Below are 13,994 nucleotides of genomic sequence, written 5' to 3'. Positions count from 1 at the left end.
GACCCATTCAAGTGAGATTTCTACATAAAAAAATTCTTTTGAGTTAATTCCTGGATATGGTATTGTCCATATCAGTAAGTTTTTGTTATAATTTAACAGGCAAGACCTCAATAATCTCCTTTACTACTGAAAAAGAAGGCATCTGCTCCACTGGAGTTCATATTTTTCTTTTCCTCAGATCTTCTCCAAGTTTATTTTCTCTTTCAGCAGACATTTTGCTGGCTTACACTGTCACCCTTCAACTCCTCAGATCCTCCATTTAAAAAATAAGAACTTTAAAACTTTGTCAAAGCTACTAAGAGATGTCATTAGAAAACTGATGCACCTTCTTTGATACTTAGGGAGATTATCCTTGAACAGATAAGTTGCTCACAGCTACCTTACTAAGCCAGTTTATCAAGGTTTTCAAATGTATGCTAGTTGACAGGAAATAATGACTATCTTCTCAGCGTCATATTGCAGTTTTCAGCACTGTCATTCTGAGTAACTAGAAATTAAATAGTTGATATCAGAGCAAGATTTTTAGTAATCATACTTGAGTATATTATTTGATATTCTCTGAAGGTACTTTTGATCCACTTTTTGAGAAATCTGGGAGACAAGGGAGTTACGCTTCACAAACACCACCAAACCCAATAGTTTGATGAGTATCTTTTGTACATCTCACATCCAAACTAATCATGATGATGCTTCAAGAACATCAGACACTTGATGGTGTCACTGGTTACAGACATTTTTTGTCCAGGTGTATGTCTTCAAGTGATTGAAAGGCATCTGCTCCTAAATTCTATAAAAGACAGGGAAGACCAAAAAGAAAAAAATCCCCCAAAATACAAAATCAAAAAAGAGACCAACCATTCAGACTGGTGCCAAAAATTAATGCTAAAAACAAAAAATCCAATCCCAACACAATATTAAAAAAAATCTACTTATGGGACAAAAAATACAATGCCCAAGAGGACTGTGAAAAGTGTCTTAAAGATATATAAAAAAACTTTTCAAAACATCAATGAAAAAAAAATCAATGAAAATCAAAGAGGGCAATCTTGAAAATTCATACTCCACAAAAAAGGGGGAAAAAGTTTCAAAAAAGCAAGGGGAAAACACTGAAATAACAAATAATAATTCACTAGGAATGTTAATGAGTATCTATAAATATTCTCAGTACAGAGCAACAATCCTTAAGACCAAAGTAAAAAGCTATTGGGGATAGAGGGGATGATTAGGCCAAGATGACCATGACTGTTGTCAGATAACTTATAGTGAGAATTCTTTCTGGCCTCAGACACTTGACACTTACCAGCTGTGTGCCCCTGGGCAAGTGACTTAACCCTCAATGCCCCACCAAAAAAAAAAACAACCAAAAGAACCCTTGGTCTAGAAGAGCCTATGTTAGAGAATTCTTGTTCAGATATAGGCTGAGCTACATGGAAATGGACATATCTTCCAAATAAGATTCTGATTTTGACTAAAAGCCCAACATTCAAATATTCAAAACTTGGGAGTCATTACACCTTTCAGAGGACAGCTGAATTTAAAAACATTTAATTCCAGTGAGATGTAATTATAATGCATGTTGGAAGAGATAAAAAGCTTTTTGTTCACTTAGAATATTGCAAAATCATTTCAAGAACATGAATTGGGGCAGCTAGGTGGAGCAGTGGATAGAGCACTGGCCCTGGATTCAGGAGGACCTGAGTTCAAATCTGGCCTCAGACACTTGACACTAGCTGTGTGACCCTGGGCAAGTCACTTAACCCCAATTGCCTCACAAAAAACCCCAAAAAAACAAAACAAGGACTTTTTCAGTCCTTGTCCTTCAAGAACATGAATTGCCTTCTTTAATCCTTGCATTTACCTCCTATTTGTCTTGGTTAAGGTTTATATCACAGAGAAATTACAGTGGTGCTAAATCAAGCGATTTGGAATTAGCTCACTTTAAAGTGTGTTGTTTTGTTCTTGATATCTGCACATTATAACAATCCATCAGTATTTCCCTGGCAGTGTTTATGTTCTTCAAGCAAACCCTTATCATATGTTCCTTTGAGGTTGGGGGTGGAATGGGGCTAGGAGTATGATACTGAAACTGCTAGATCTGAATTAAATGGCTTGGAAAACCCTAGGGGAAAAAAATCTATCTTGGTCCTTCAAAACCCAGGCTGACCCTCAAAACATTTTTCACATTTGCTAATGAAAAACTAACAGAGCAGAAAGGAATATGGGCCAAACAAGTGATTAGGAAAAACCAAAAAAGAGCTGTTTAGAACTCTGCCTTTTTTCTATTTATTAATTAGTTTTTGCTTACATAGTTACGTTGTTATTTGCCCCACATCCAATCACTCCAGAATAGCAAAAGGAAACGTCAAAAGAACTTGGAAAGTAATAATTCTAGATATATTCACACATGGAGATGAGCTACAGCATGAATATTATGAAACATGGCATTCATGAAGTTCCTAGAATTCATGTTTGCCACACATTAAATAAGAAATAAGCATGGCCAAAGCATAATGATGTAGTGAGAGTTAGAAAATAGAGTTCAGAGTACAGAAAAATGATTTTTTTTCATGAGACTATTATAATGGAAAGATATGACCAGACCAAAAAACCCCAAATGTCAACATAGAGGACTTAGTTCCAGTGGTTAGGTCAGCCTTGTTGCCTGCTACAAATGGTTTCAAAAAAGAAATGACTCACATACTTTGCTAGAAAGGAAAGACTCAGGAGTGTGAAGCAATACTTCATATTTAAAGAACTAAAATATTTCAAATGAAATATGCTATGTTACTTTAAATTTTTGTTTTAACAGATCTCTAATGAAATGTAAACTTCTGAAATTTCTGACCAAACTGACACAAATTTAATTTGTTAATTAATAATTATATAATATATTTCTCATAATTTTCTGTATATGACTGAGGGTATTTTCTTGGGAGAGTGTGTAAAAAGTACAAGTGGAATGGGAAAGGATAAGGTAGGCCATATAAAGTGAAATGAATATTCTAATATACAGTATAGAAGCTTTACATGCTGTTAATGACTTCTAAAAAATTTACACGTCCATTCATTTAAAAAATACCCAAGCAAAAACAATTAAATGAGATAATTATCCAAGGAGATAGAAGTACAGGGAGAAAAAAACAACCCACTAATCTGTTGGCAAAAATGTTATTCAAATTCAAGGTAAAATGAACCCAAACACAATTCAAACTACAAAAGTTAATGGGTATATGTGATTTAAGTTTTCAAAGAACTTTTCAGGGACATACCAACTGTCTAAATGAAGTAGACTTGTAATGAAAATGAAAGGGACAAACGACTTGAAACAAAATTACACAAATTGAAAACTTTAACCCTTTATTAAGTTAACAAGAGTTAACTTATTTTTAAAGTAGGTTATGCAAGGAAAGAAGATGGTTATATTCAATTATAGATGTACAATGTCTAATAAAGAATTGTTTTTGTTTTCTGTAATAAAGACATCTTATGCTTAATTCTGAAGTTGTACTGTCTAGGGTTAGAGAACTTTACAGATTCATGTTAAATTTTTTGTCAGAGGAAAAAAAAGTGTGGCACAGTAAAAGAAGATTGAACCTGAGGTCAGAGGACTTGATAATCGTTCTGTCACTAGCTGATGTGGACTCAGTAAGCATTACATTTCACCTTTCTGAATTAGAGATCTCTCATCTTTAAATGAGAAGAATAGTTCACAAGATTGTTGTAAAGCTCAAATGAAGACAGTATTGTGTCTTGCAGTTTACAAAGTGTCTATTTTTGTTAGCTACTACTATTATTGAAAAAACAACACCCAATGTTAGGTACCTGGCGGTCAAGGTCAACATAGGCATCATTTCCAAGAGAAACTGGAGATTCCTTGCTCATCAGCTGAAATGAAGATGACAATGATTTTACTTGTGAGGTATAACATTAAGAAAGAGAACAAGAAATAATAATAAATAAATATATTCCACACACTAACCTATGTACTATATTACAAACACAAGTAACTGTCCACTATAATAATTAAGATTAGAGTACAAATATAACATAAACAGAAAACTTACTGTTTACTATTGTTTGTCTAATGAAATAATATGCTTTTCACAATAGGTGCAAGTATATAATTTAAATCTAGAGGCAATCTAAAATACAGAACTATATTCTAGTACAGCCTCAGTCATAGTAATCTAACAATTAAAAAAAAAATTGGGGGGGGCTAGGTGGCACAGTGGATAAAGCACTGGCCCTGGATTCAGAAGTATCCGAATTCAAATCCGGCCTCAGATACTTGACACTTACTAGCTGTGTGACCCTGGGCAAGTCACATAACCCCCATTGCCCCGCAAAAAACCAAAAAAAAAAACCAAAAAAAAACCCCAAACAAAAAAAATTTATTTAGTATTTTATTTCCCCCCAATTACATGTAAAAACTATTTTTAATCAACACAATTTATTCTTACAATGAAACAAGAAATTCATTAAGTTAAAAACTATGAAATTAAATTATTATATCTATTTAGGAACCAAAATAGAAGAAAGGAAATACAACAACTAACTAAATGCTATAGATTTTTATTTTTTAGAAGAAAATGAGCCATAATTTCTGAGGAGCTAGGTAAAAACATAATTTTAAGACCATCTAAGAAGTAAAAGTAGCTTTTCAGATACTTCTGGTGTTTATTTTCTCTTCAAATTACCTTGACTTACTTGTTTACATGCTGTGTTCAATAAAATTGAAGTTCCCTGAAGGCAGGGACTGTCATTTTTGTCTTTGTATCCTGAAAACCTAGCCTAACGCCTTTCCTGTAATAAGTATATAATAAATGTTTACTGAATTGGAACAATTAAAAACATTCTCCAACACTGGGGTAACAACCTAATTATTTCATTTCCATTTCTATTATTTAGAATAATGTACATCCTTTAGAATTTCTACATTCAATTTTACTTAAAATGAAAAATGCTTCAGTTGGAAAAATATGAAAAGTAAAGGGTTCAGTACATACCTCTTGAATGGCTGTCATGACAACATGCTGAACAGACTCTTCCATCACCATAATGGCCTGGATGTACTCTGAAAAGAAGAACGCTCTGGAATATCACTGTTCAAATTAAGAACTCTTAAGAGATCAAAGGCTAATACCTCATGCATCTGTTGACAATTTTTTAAACTTTAGGTTCTTCTTAGGGAATTCTCAAGTATACACACTTGGAAATGAAATAAGGGCCCAACTTCATGTATTTCTTTTAAACTGCAAAATATTTTTCTTCTTTTCCTTACCACATAATATCAGTCCATAGGTATAGACTTTGGACAGCTTTTAGTGAAAGCTGGTTTATGTGGCAATGTGGAAAAAATATTTACCACAGGTTGATCACATTCTACATCAATCTCCCCATAAAATTAAAAATGTGGTTTTATATTTGTCTATGTTGTTTTCTTTTTTGTTTGTTTCTTTTTGTGTGTTGTTTTCTTTAAAAAGTAGGTCTACATGCATGTATAAAAGGTATTCAGTTCCATACAATTATTTGTTTTTCATTTCCTTTACCCTAAAAAAAAAGTTTAAAGACCCAAGAAACTTAGAATAGCTTTTAAAACAGGGTCATTTGCAAAGGAAGCAAAAGGGTTGATTTTATATAGACAGTGGCCTCTAGGGGGCAGGCATTTTGCAAAAATGGGCTCGAAGCTGGTTTGCTTAATGTTTCCAAGTGAAAAGAAACGAGTTGTCAATTCCAAGATTGCTATTACTAACAGAGAATCACTTCTTGACTATCCATAAAGACAGCCTTGAGACTACTTATTGAAAAAGCAGTGGGACTAGTTTTGAGCTTAATTATGGCAGTATTGTTGGTGGCAAAGCTGAAATGACAACCTAATTTTCAAGGTTGTTTTCCCCCCACAAATTCTCTTAAGAAATAAGAGAATTTAAATTCAAGGCCTACTTTATGGTCATTTAGGTAATGGATATTACAATAGGTAATGGTTTAGTGGCTTAGAGGCTTTAACTATGAAATAAATGAGTTTAAATTGTGGAAAACAGTTTCATAATTAGATATAATAACTTCCTATTATGAGGACTGTTAAACAATGGGACAGATGTAAGTGTAAAATCAGCTCAAATAATCCTCAAATGGGTGAAATTTTAATCAGTATAGGCCATAATAAGCATAACCCTTTGCAAAAACTCAAAAAAACCTATCATTCTTTTATCCCAATGTAATGTGGTGGCATTTTAAGTTAGAGTCAAAGCTTCTTGTTTAATAAAATATTTTATTATGAAAGCATTCTAATAAAAAAAATAATGGTCCAATCAAATAAACATAAGCCCAAACTAGGCATTATCATTACAGCAATTTACAAAATAATACTGATGACACACAACACAGCACTGTTTTTCATGAGCTGACCAGATTCTACTATGTCCTTAAGTTTTGAGTCCAATACTTATAAGTAGCATCTCATCATTGTTGAAACACAGCAACATTCAAAAGTATTAAATTCCAAATATAAATGTAGTAGACATACTAAAAACAATGCTCCAGAGCCCTAAAAACTGAAGCAGCAATGACAGTGACAATGTACTAGGGAAAGTAATGATACTGTATTGGAAGAGAGAAGAAAGTGACATTTGAGTGGGGAGAGTACAAAGTTAGTAAGGTGTGAGAGGGGAAGCGTTAGTTAACAAGCGGTGTTGCCACGTCAAGGCCCTTCCCCGAGAACACCGTAAAATGCTAAATGAGAAAATGACCATGAATATTACATTGATACAGCATAGTTTATTTCACAAACTTGTAAATCCAATGCTTCATTGTGAGATGCCTTATCGTAGTATGAGGGTGATCCTGTGTTCTTAAAGATTTTTTCTGCAAAGTAAAAGTTTTCCCTAGCACATGTACCATTGAGGTGTCTTTGAAGATGTTCTCAGCAAAAAACTGATTTCCAAGGATCAGCCTAGCTAAATATGGAGAAGCTCACTGCCATTATGCTTGGCCATTTGATGATAAACACTTTGGCCATGAAACAAAAATAAAAATGTCCCTAAACTTATGTAGGCCCTCTTCTTAAGTGATGGTGGTAGTGGTAGAAAGGGGGCAAAGGTTAAGAATTCAGTTTTTAGACTGTCTATAAATATTTACTTAGTTTTTATACTGTAAATGTTCGATCCTTGTTCATCGACCAAGTATGCACACTACTGAAGAACTGAATTTTAGCCAACTTGACATCCTTACTACATATGAAGAAAAAAGAAGTTGCAACTTAATGGCTTACAGGTTCTCCTTGGTGAGGCAAACAAGGGAGCTGTTTTATTCTATGTTCAAAAGAAAAGCATTTCATGGAAAATTTGGTCATCTTGAATTGCAATGCTCATGATAAGTATTTGTAAAAAAAAAAGAACACTATGAAAATATGTGCGTTACATGCCAAGAGCTATTAAAGTAGACAAGGAGGACCAGGTAGGTGGTGCTGTGGATAGAGCACCATCCCTGGAGTCAGGAGGACCTGAGTTCAAATCCGGCCTCAGACCCTTGACACTTACTAGCTGTGTGACCCTGGGCAAGTCACTTAACCCCAATTGCCTCAAGAAAGAAAGAAAGAAAAAAAGAAGACAAGGAGACGAAATTCTATGACTCTCCAAATTTAATCAACATCAACTCTAATACTCAATGACTTCAAAGCAAAGATGGGCAGAAAGGGCAAAAAATATATATATATTGGTAAAGATCATTCAAAAGTTTGTCACTGTCATTGTTTCTGAAGAGGTCAATGGCTTTTAGAGTATAACGAGAATATTCCCCCCCCCTTTTTTTTTGGCGGGGCAATGGGGGTTAAGTGACTTGCCCAGGGTCACACAGCTAGTAAGTGTCAAGTGTCTGAGGCTGGATTTGAATTCAGGTACTCCCGAATCCAGGGCCAGTGCTGTATTGCCACCTAGCCGCCCCCACAAGAATACTTTCTTGAGAAGACAATGAGAAGGTACTGGACACAGTAAGCATCAATTATCATTAATTTAAAAATGAAAGTGATTGTGTTTTAATAGACAGGAAAAGATTGGTTATGTATGAGAGAGTGGGTCACTTCTGAATCATCTATGTAAATTAAGTCAGATCACTGCCTTGTTGAAGCAAAGATAAAAATCAACATAAAAATAAGAGAGAAATAATAAAACAGACGAAGAGATAATGTACAACTGAGAAAACACCAACCTGACCTAATGTAGAAAAATAAGGAAAAAAACCAAACACCCCCCCCCCAAACAGACCAAAACAGAAATATCAATTTCCATCTAAGTTTATGACCTAATTAATCACCCCAAAGAGGAGACAAAAGAAACTAACAACTGCCTTAGCCAAATACTCAACCTCCTTGCCAGGTAGAAAAATGTGGGAACTGAGTACAAAATCAGCTTGGAATACAATCTCCTTTGTAAAATCTTGCAGAGAAAGATGGTGGGATTACAGGCAGTGTCATCTCATGTAACAATAAGAGTGGAGAGAACAAGTTTAGGGAAAGCTGATCAGCAGACCATCATTTATAGTGTGGAAGGTATGCCATGTACTGGGAATCCTACATCCACATCCCTTATTGGTCCTCAGGACGATTTTGCTTGGATAGATACATGGTCAAGCTTTCTCTAAATTAGTGTAAGTTTTGGCCTATTTGAACCAAGTCAACAAAAAATGTCTTGTTGAAACTATGCCACTGGGTAGACAACAAACATAGGTATCGGTACATAGATCTTAGATAGTTACTATTTAAAGACAATGAATGAAATCTAGAATTGAACAGGAAGAAAAGGATTAGTTAGATTCAGTTACATATCATCAGTAGCCAACAAGTCATCTGCTTGATGTCCTAAAGACATCTTAAACTCAATACATCCAAAGACCCAGAACTCATCCTTTCCTACAAATTCTCCCCTCTTCTGAACTTTTGTATTCTTGCAAAGGCACCACCATTCTCCCAGGCACCCATATTCACAATTTTGGTACCACTGATTTTTCACTTAAACTCACCCCTCATATCTAACCTGTTGCCAAGTCTTGTTGTTTCTACCTTCCCATGATTTGGGTAGACAAAACACAACAGAAAATTAACATAAATGGAGAATATCAAATCTGAAAGAAATAAGGATGAAATAATAAAATTTTCAAATACATAAAAACAAAACTGAATATAAAAGATCTAAAGGCAAGAAAATGCCTTCTGTTCACCAGTGGTGATTGCCCTAAAATTTATCACCTCTCTTTTGGGGGGAAATGGGAGGTCTAGACTTGTGAATCTATTTGTATAAGGAACTCCCCCATTGGCTAATCTACCAATGCAGATTGGGATATCTGAAATAAGGTGGGCCTTAATTTACTAAACCATTTTGTCTCTCATCATTCTAATATTCTCATCATTAGTTCTAGAACATATGGGAAGTACTAAAAAGTGTGATAGGTCCGAGGAAAAAAAATTAAGTGGGCTCTTATTTTAACTTAGTTTGAAAAGTAAAGTCACAGTGAGACTACGGTTACTTTGTCACCCATTCATTTAACCCTTTTGCAATATACCTCTGTCCCCCACCATTCTAATGAAACTAAAAATTCAGTATCTGTTAATAACCACTGTATATTTTCTAAATCCAGTAGTCTTTTTCCTCATTTAAACTCTTTGACTGCTTTGGAGTTGTCTTCTTGATACCTTCATGACATCACCCACTCGGATTACAACTCTTTTCCTATTTTCTTATTCTTTTCTAGTATGTGGAATTCCCCAAGATTCTGTACTTAGTCCTCTTTTTTTCATCTACTCACATGGATTCAATATCACCTCTAAGCACATAACTCTCATATCTGTATCTTTACCTGTAAGAATATACCAGAGTTCCAGTCCCATATTTTCACCGGAGAGATGGAAACCCCCCTCCCTCGATATTCACCAGTAAAATTCCATGTGATCAAAATGGAAAACATTCCCTGCATACCACAATTACCCCTTCCCACTTTCCACTTCTGTGGACAGCACCACTATTCCTCCTGTTTATCTAGGCTTTTAACTTCAGACACATCATCTATTTTTTTCTTCCCTCTTATTCCTTACCTTCAATCAGTTCCCAATCCTTGGCGTTTCTACCTCCTATCTACTTCTCTATCTCTTCCCATGTGCTTTCATACAAACCTCCTTGTTTCAGGTCTACTTAATATTTGTCTGCCTAAATAATTTTAATAGAATCTTAACTTGTCTCCTTGCCTCCAGTTTATCCATTCTCCACCCTAATCTTACCACTGTTGTACTTAATTACCCCCCCCAAATCTCAAAATGTTTAAGCATCTGATTGGAAGCGACTATAGAGATATAGTGACAAAAATAAAAATGCTTCTGTCTCAAAAAGCTTATATTCTATTCAACCTGTTGACTTTCCCACCGACTGCCAAAGAACCTGATAATGGCATTCAAGACCCTCTACAATTTGGTTCCAATTTACTTTTTCAGCTTTGTCTAATACAACTACCCATCAAACCCTTTACTTAACATATTCTTGTCAACATTGCCTCCAATTCCTAGAATAACCCAGCCCTTCCTCTCCTTTATTCAAGGTCTAACTCAAATGACACCTTTTCTTTGAAGCTACTCCTGACCTTCCCAATCAAGACTAATCTCTGCATCTTCAAATTCTCATAACATTTTTTTCACTTCTCATTTTACCTTGTATCAATTTATTTCTATGTTGTACCTCTCCTCTATAGGACTGTAAGATCCTGGAGAACACAATCTTTATCATACCTATCTTTGTATCATTAACACCATGCTCAGCACTTTGTACATGGTAGTTGCTGAATAAATATTTACTGAAACAAAGAATTTACAATAGGCTATTTTAAGTTTTTGAATCAGAGCAGAATTGTATGACATAGATGTCAGCCAAAAAAACCCACCCTCAGCCAGATCCCTCATCTTTCAAATTTTTGATTCTCTATAATTTAAACTTATTTTTCCAAATCTCTTTTTAACCTCTGATACTTTCCCTTTGAAAACTATTGATACCTAAATACCTTAAGTTTTAGCAGCACCACCTCTCTACTTGTTCTTTTACTTCTAAGTGACTGTTTTATGATCTTCCCAAACTTTTAATTTGTGTCTTCTTAAAGGATTTTCCTTGACCCTCTTTTCTCTCTACACCTTTTTTTCTTGGGAATCTTATTCACTTCACTAATGCAAAATTACCATCACTATTGTGATGACTCCCAAAGCTATATACCTGCAGATTTGACTTTTTTACCCCCTGAGCTCCAGGTCTCTAAATCAGGACATCAGAACCTGGACATGTGATCAGAATCTTTAACTTAACTATTTTATTAAATTGAGCTGTCTAAAATTTAATACTCTAAATCAGCTCCTCCTTCTGACAATGCTCTCTATCTGTGACTCTACCATTTTTCCTGTCTCAGCTATGATCTTAACCTTTGGCTTGATTTGCTTTTTCTCTTTTAGTTTTTTCACCCAAATATTTAGCAAGCAGTGTCAATTCCATCTCTTGGAAGATCTTCCTGTTCATTCTTTTTTTGGGGGTGGGGGAATGGGGGTTAAGTGACTTGCCCAGGGTCACACAGCCAGTACATGTTAAGTATCTGAATCCGAATTTGAACTCAGGTCCTCCTGAATCCAGGGCCAGTGCTTTGTCCACTGCGCCACTTAGCTGCCCCTCCTGTTCACTCTTTTTTGTTTGTTTTTGGTTTTTTTGGGCAGGGCAATGAGGGTTAAGTGACTTGCCCAGGGTCACACAGCTAGTAAATGTCAAGTACCCAAGGCCAGATTTGAACTCAGGTCTTCCTGAATCCAGGGCCGGTGTTTTACCCACTGCACCACCTAGCTGCCTCCCTCCTGTTCATTCTTTTTTTTTTTTTTGGTGAGGCAATTGGGGTTGTGACTTGCCCAGGGTCACACAGCTAGTAAGTGTCTGAGGCCAGATTTGAACTCAGGTACTCCTGAATCCAGGGCCAGTGCTTATCCACTGCGCCATCTAGCTGCCTCCCTCCTGTTCATTCTTTTTTTTTTTTTTTTAATTTTTAGTGAGGCAATGGGGGTTAAGTGACTTGCCCAAGGTCACACAGCTAGTAAGTGTCAAGTGTCTGAGGCCGGATTTGAACTCAGGAACTCCTGAATCCAGGGCCGGTGCTTTATCCACTGCGCCACCTAGCCGCCCCTCCTGTTCATTCTTAATGCTGCCATCCTACTAAAAGCCCTCCCTGCTACCCACTTAAACTGTTATAAAGGAATCCTTAAATGTTTTCAGCTCTTCACTCGAATTCATCCTTCACATCACTGTCAGATTAATCTGATTAAAGTACAAGTTACCATGCATAGTACTCAAGGCCCTCTACGTTTACTTTTCCAGCTGTAGTTCATATCACTTCTTTCCATTTACTCTATGCTCCAGCCAAACTGGACAAATAACTTACCCTAGGTTTCATACATTATGTTCTTGCTTCCATGTTTTTCTCAGGACACAGTAATGTCCTCTCTTCTATTCTTTGCCTTCTGAATGAATTCCTCTATTCATCAATTAAAGTCAAAGTCAAATATCACTCCTCCAGAAACTTTCTCTCCCATCTCCCATCTCCCATTTAACAACTTGGTACCTCTAGATCTCATAGAATTTTATTTTGTAAATTTTTTTTTTAAGTGAGGGAATTGGGGGTTAAGTGACTTGCCCAGGGTCACACAGCTAGTGTCAAGGGTCTGAGGCCGGATTTGAACTCAGGTCCTCCTGAATCCAGGGCCGGTGCTCTATCCACTGCACCACCTAGCTGCCCCCTATTTTATAATTTTTTAATACACTTTTCCTTGCATTATATTCATACAAAGTACCTCAAAAGCCTTAATAGCTTAAAAGCTTAATAATAATAGCTTAATAAGACTCATGGGTTCCCTTGTATATGTTGTTCTTATCTTCTTGTATTAGGCTATAAGCCCCTAAAGGTTTTGTATTTCTTGCCCACTGCCTAGCAAAGTGCTGTGTACACAGTTGGTGCTTAATAAATGTGTGTCATATCACATATCACTGTAATTCAATAGACCTTCTAGAAATAATCATTTATATAGCATCTGTAAAAATCACTATCTATTTGAGTAAAAGAACCAATCACAATTATAGAGGATCAATAATGAAGCATGCTACCCATCTCCTAACAGAGGTGATGGAATCTGAATGAGAGATTTTTTTTTAATATGGCCATTTTGGAAACTTGTTTTGCTTAACTGCACATCTGTTACTCGGGTTTTGTTTTTCTTTTCTTCTCTTTTTCTTTTTGGTGGAGAGAAGGGAATGTGTGTGTGAGAGATAGGAGAGGAAAAAAATAGATTCTTATTAAAAAAAAAAAGAAAAACATAAAATTTTAAAACAATCTTAAATATAGCTACATGATGACTATTACTTATCCTTCTACATAAATTATTTTTACTGTATAGAATTTTTTTGCCTATTAAAGATACTTTAGATTAGTCAAAAAATAATAAAAGTATTTATTATGTAAGTCTCATCTTCAAGCTCCTATTCAATGAAGGGAAGAGAGGTCCACCAATTTTAAGCCCTTCCCCCTTTATAGTTCATAGAATGAAGCAGCTGAAATACTTTTCTCATCTCATAATATGTATGTGCATTGCATGCCCATATGCAAATTCTTAGTGTATGTAATCACAGATGGCATGCCAATTCTTACTGATGAAATCTTTGTTTCTATTCTGGGTATAGGAGTTAAAGAGCATTTTTGTATGGATAGACAAATACTTATTATAGTAGGTATATGTTATGACAATTTATTCCAAATTTTTGGATGGACTCCACTAACAAAAACTGGCTTTACTAATTCATTAAAGTGAAATGCACCAAAAAATACCAAAAGGAAAAGAAAATTAATATTAAAAAAATCTGATAAAACCCTGAAAGATTCATGAAGCAAAGAATCACAACACTTCTAAGTTGGGAAAATCTGAAGTAGCCACATGGTAC

At 35.4% G+C, this 13,994-nt stretch overlaps 1 protein-coding gene across 2 annotated transcripts in view; it reads right to left on the bottom strand.

The window, feature by feature from the left end:
• The window catches only part of HOOK3 (hook microtubule tethering protein 3), a 139,557-nt gene that overhangs the window by 74,917 nt on the left and 50,646 nt on the right, over window positions 1-13,994 (bottom strand). For both annotated transcript variants that reach the window (XM_043981392.1, XM_043981394.1), the window contains exons 6-7: window positions 5,007-5,074; window positions 3,823-3,885 (exon numbers count right to left, since the gene is read on the bottom strand). In XM_043981392.1, the coding sequence (XP_043837327.1) occupies window positions 3,823-3,885; window positions 5,007-5,074 (131 nt within the window). The remainder of the gene's footprint in view (window positions 1-3,822; window positions 3,886-5,006; window positions 5,075-13,994) is intronic.

The sequence above is a fragment of the Dromiciops gliroides genome, chromosome 2 (genome assembly GCF_019393635.1).
Source record: "Dromiciops gliroides isolate mDroGli1 chromosome 2, mDroGli1.pri, whole genome shotgun sequence".
NCBI lineage: Eukaryota > Metazoa > Chordata > Mammalia > Microbiotheria > Microbiotheriidae > Dromiciops > Dromiciops gliroides.
This window is presented reverse-complemented; position numbering and strand designations above follow the sequence as displayed.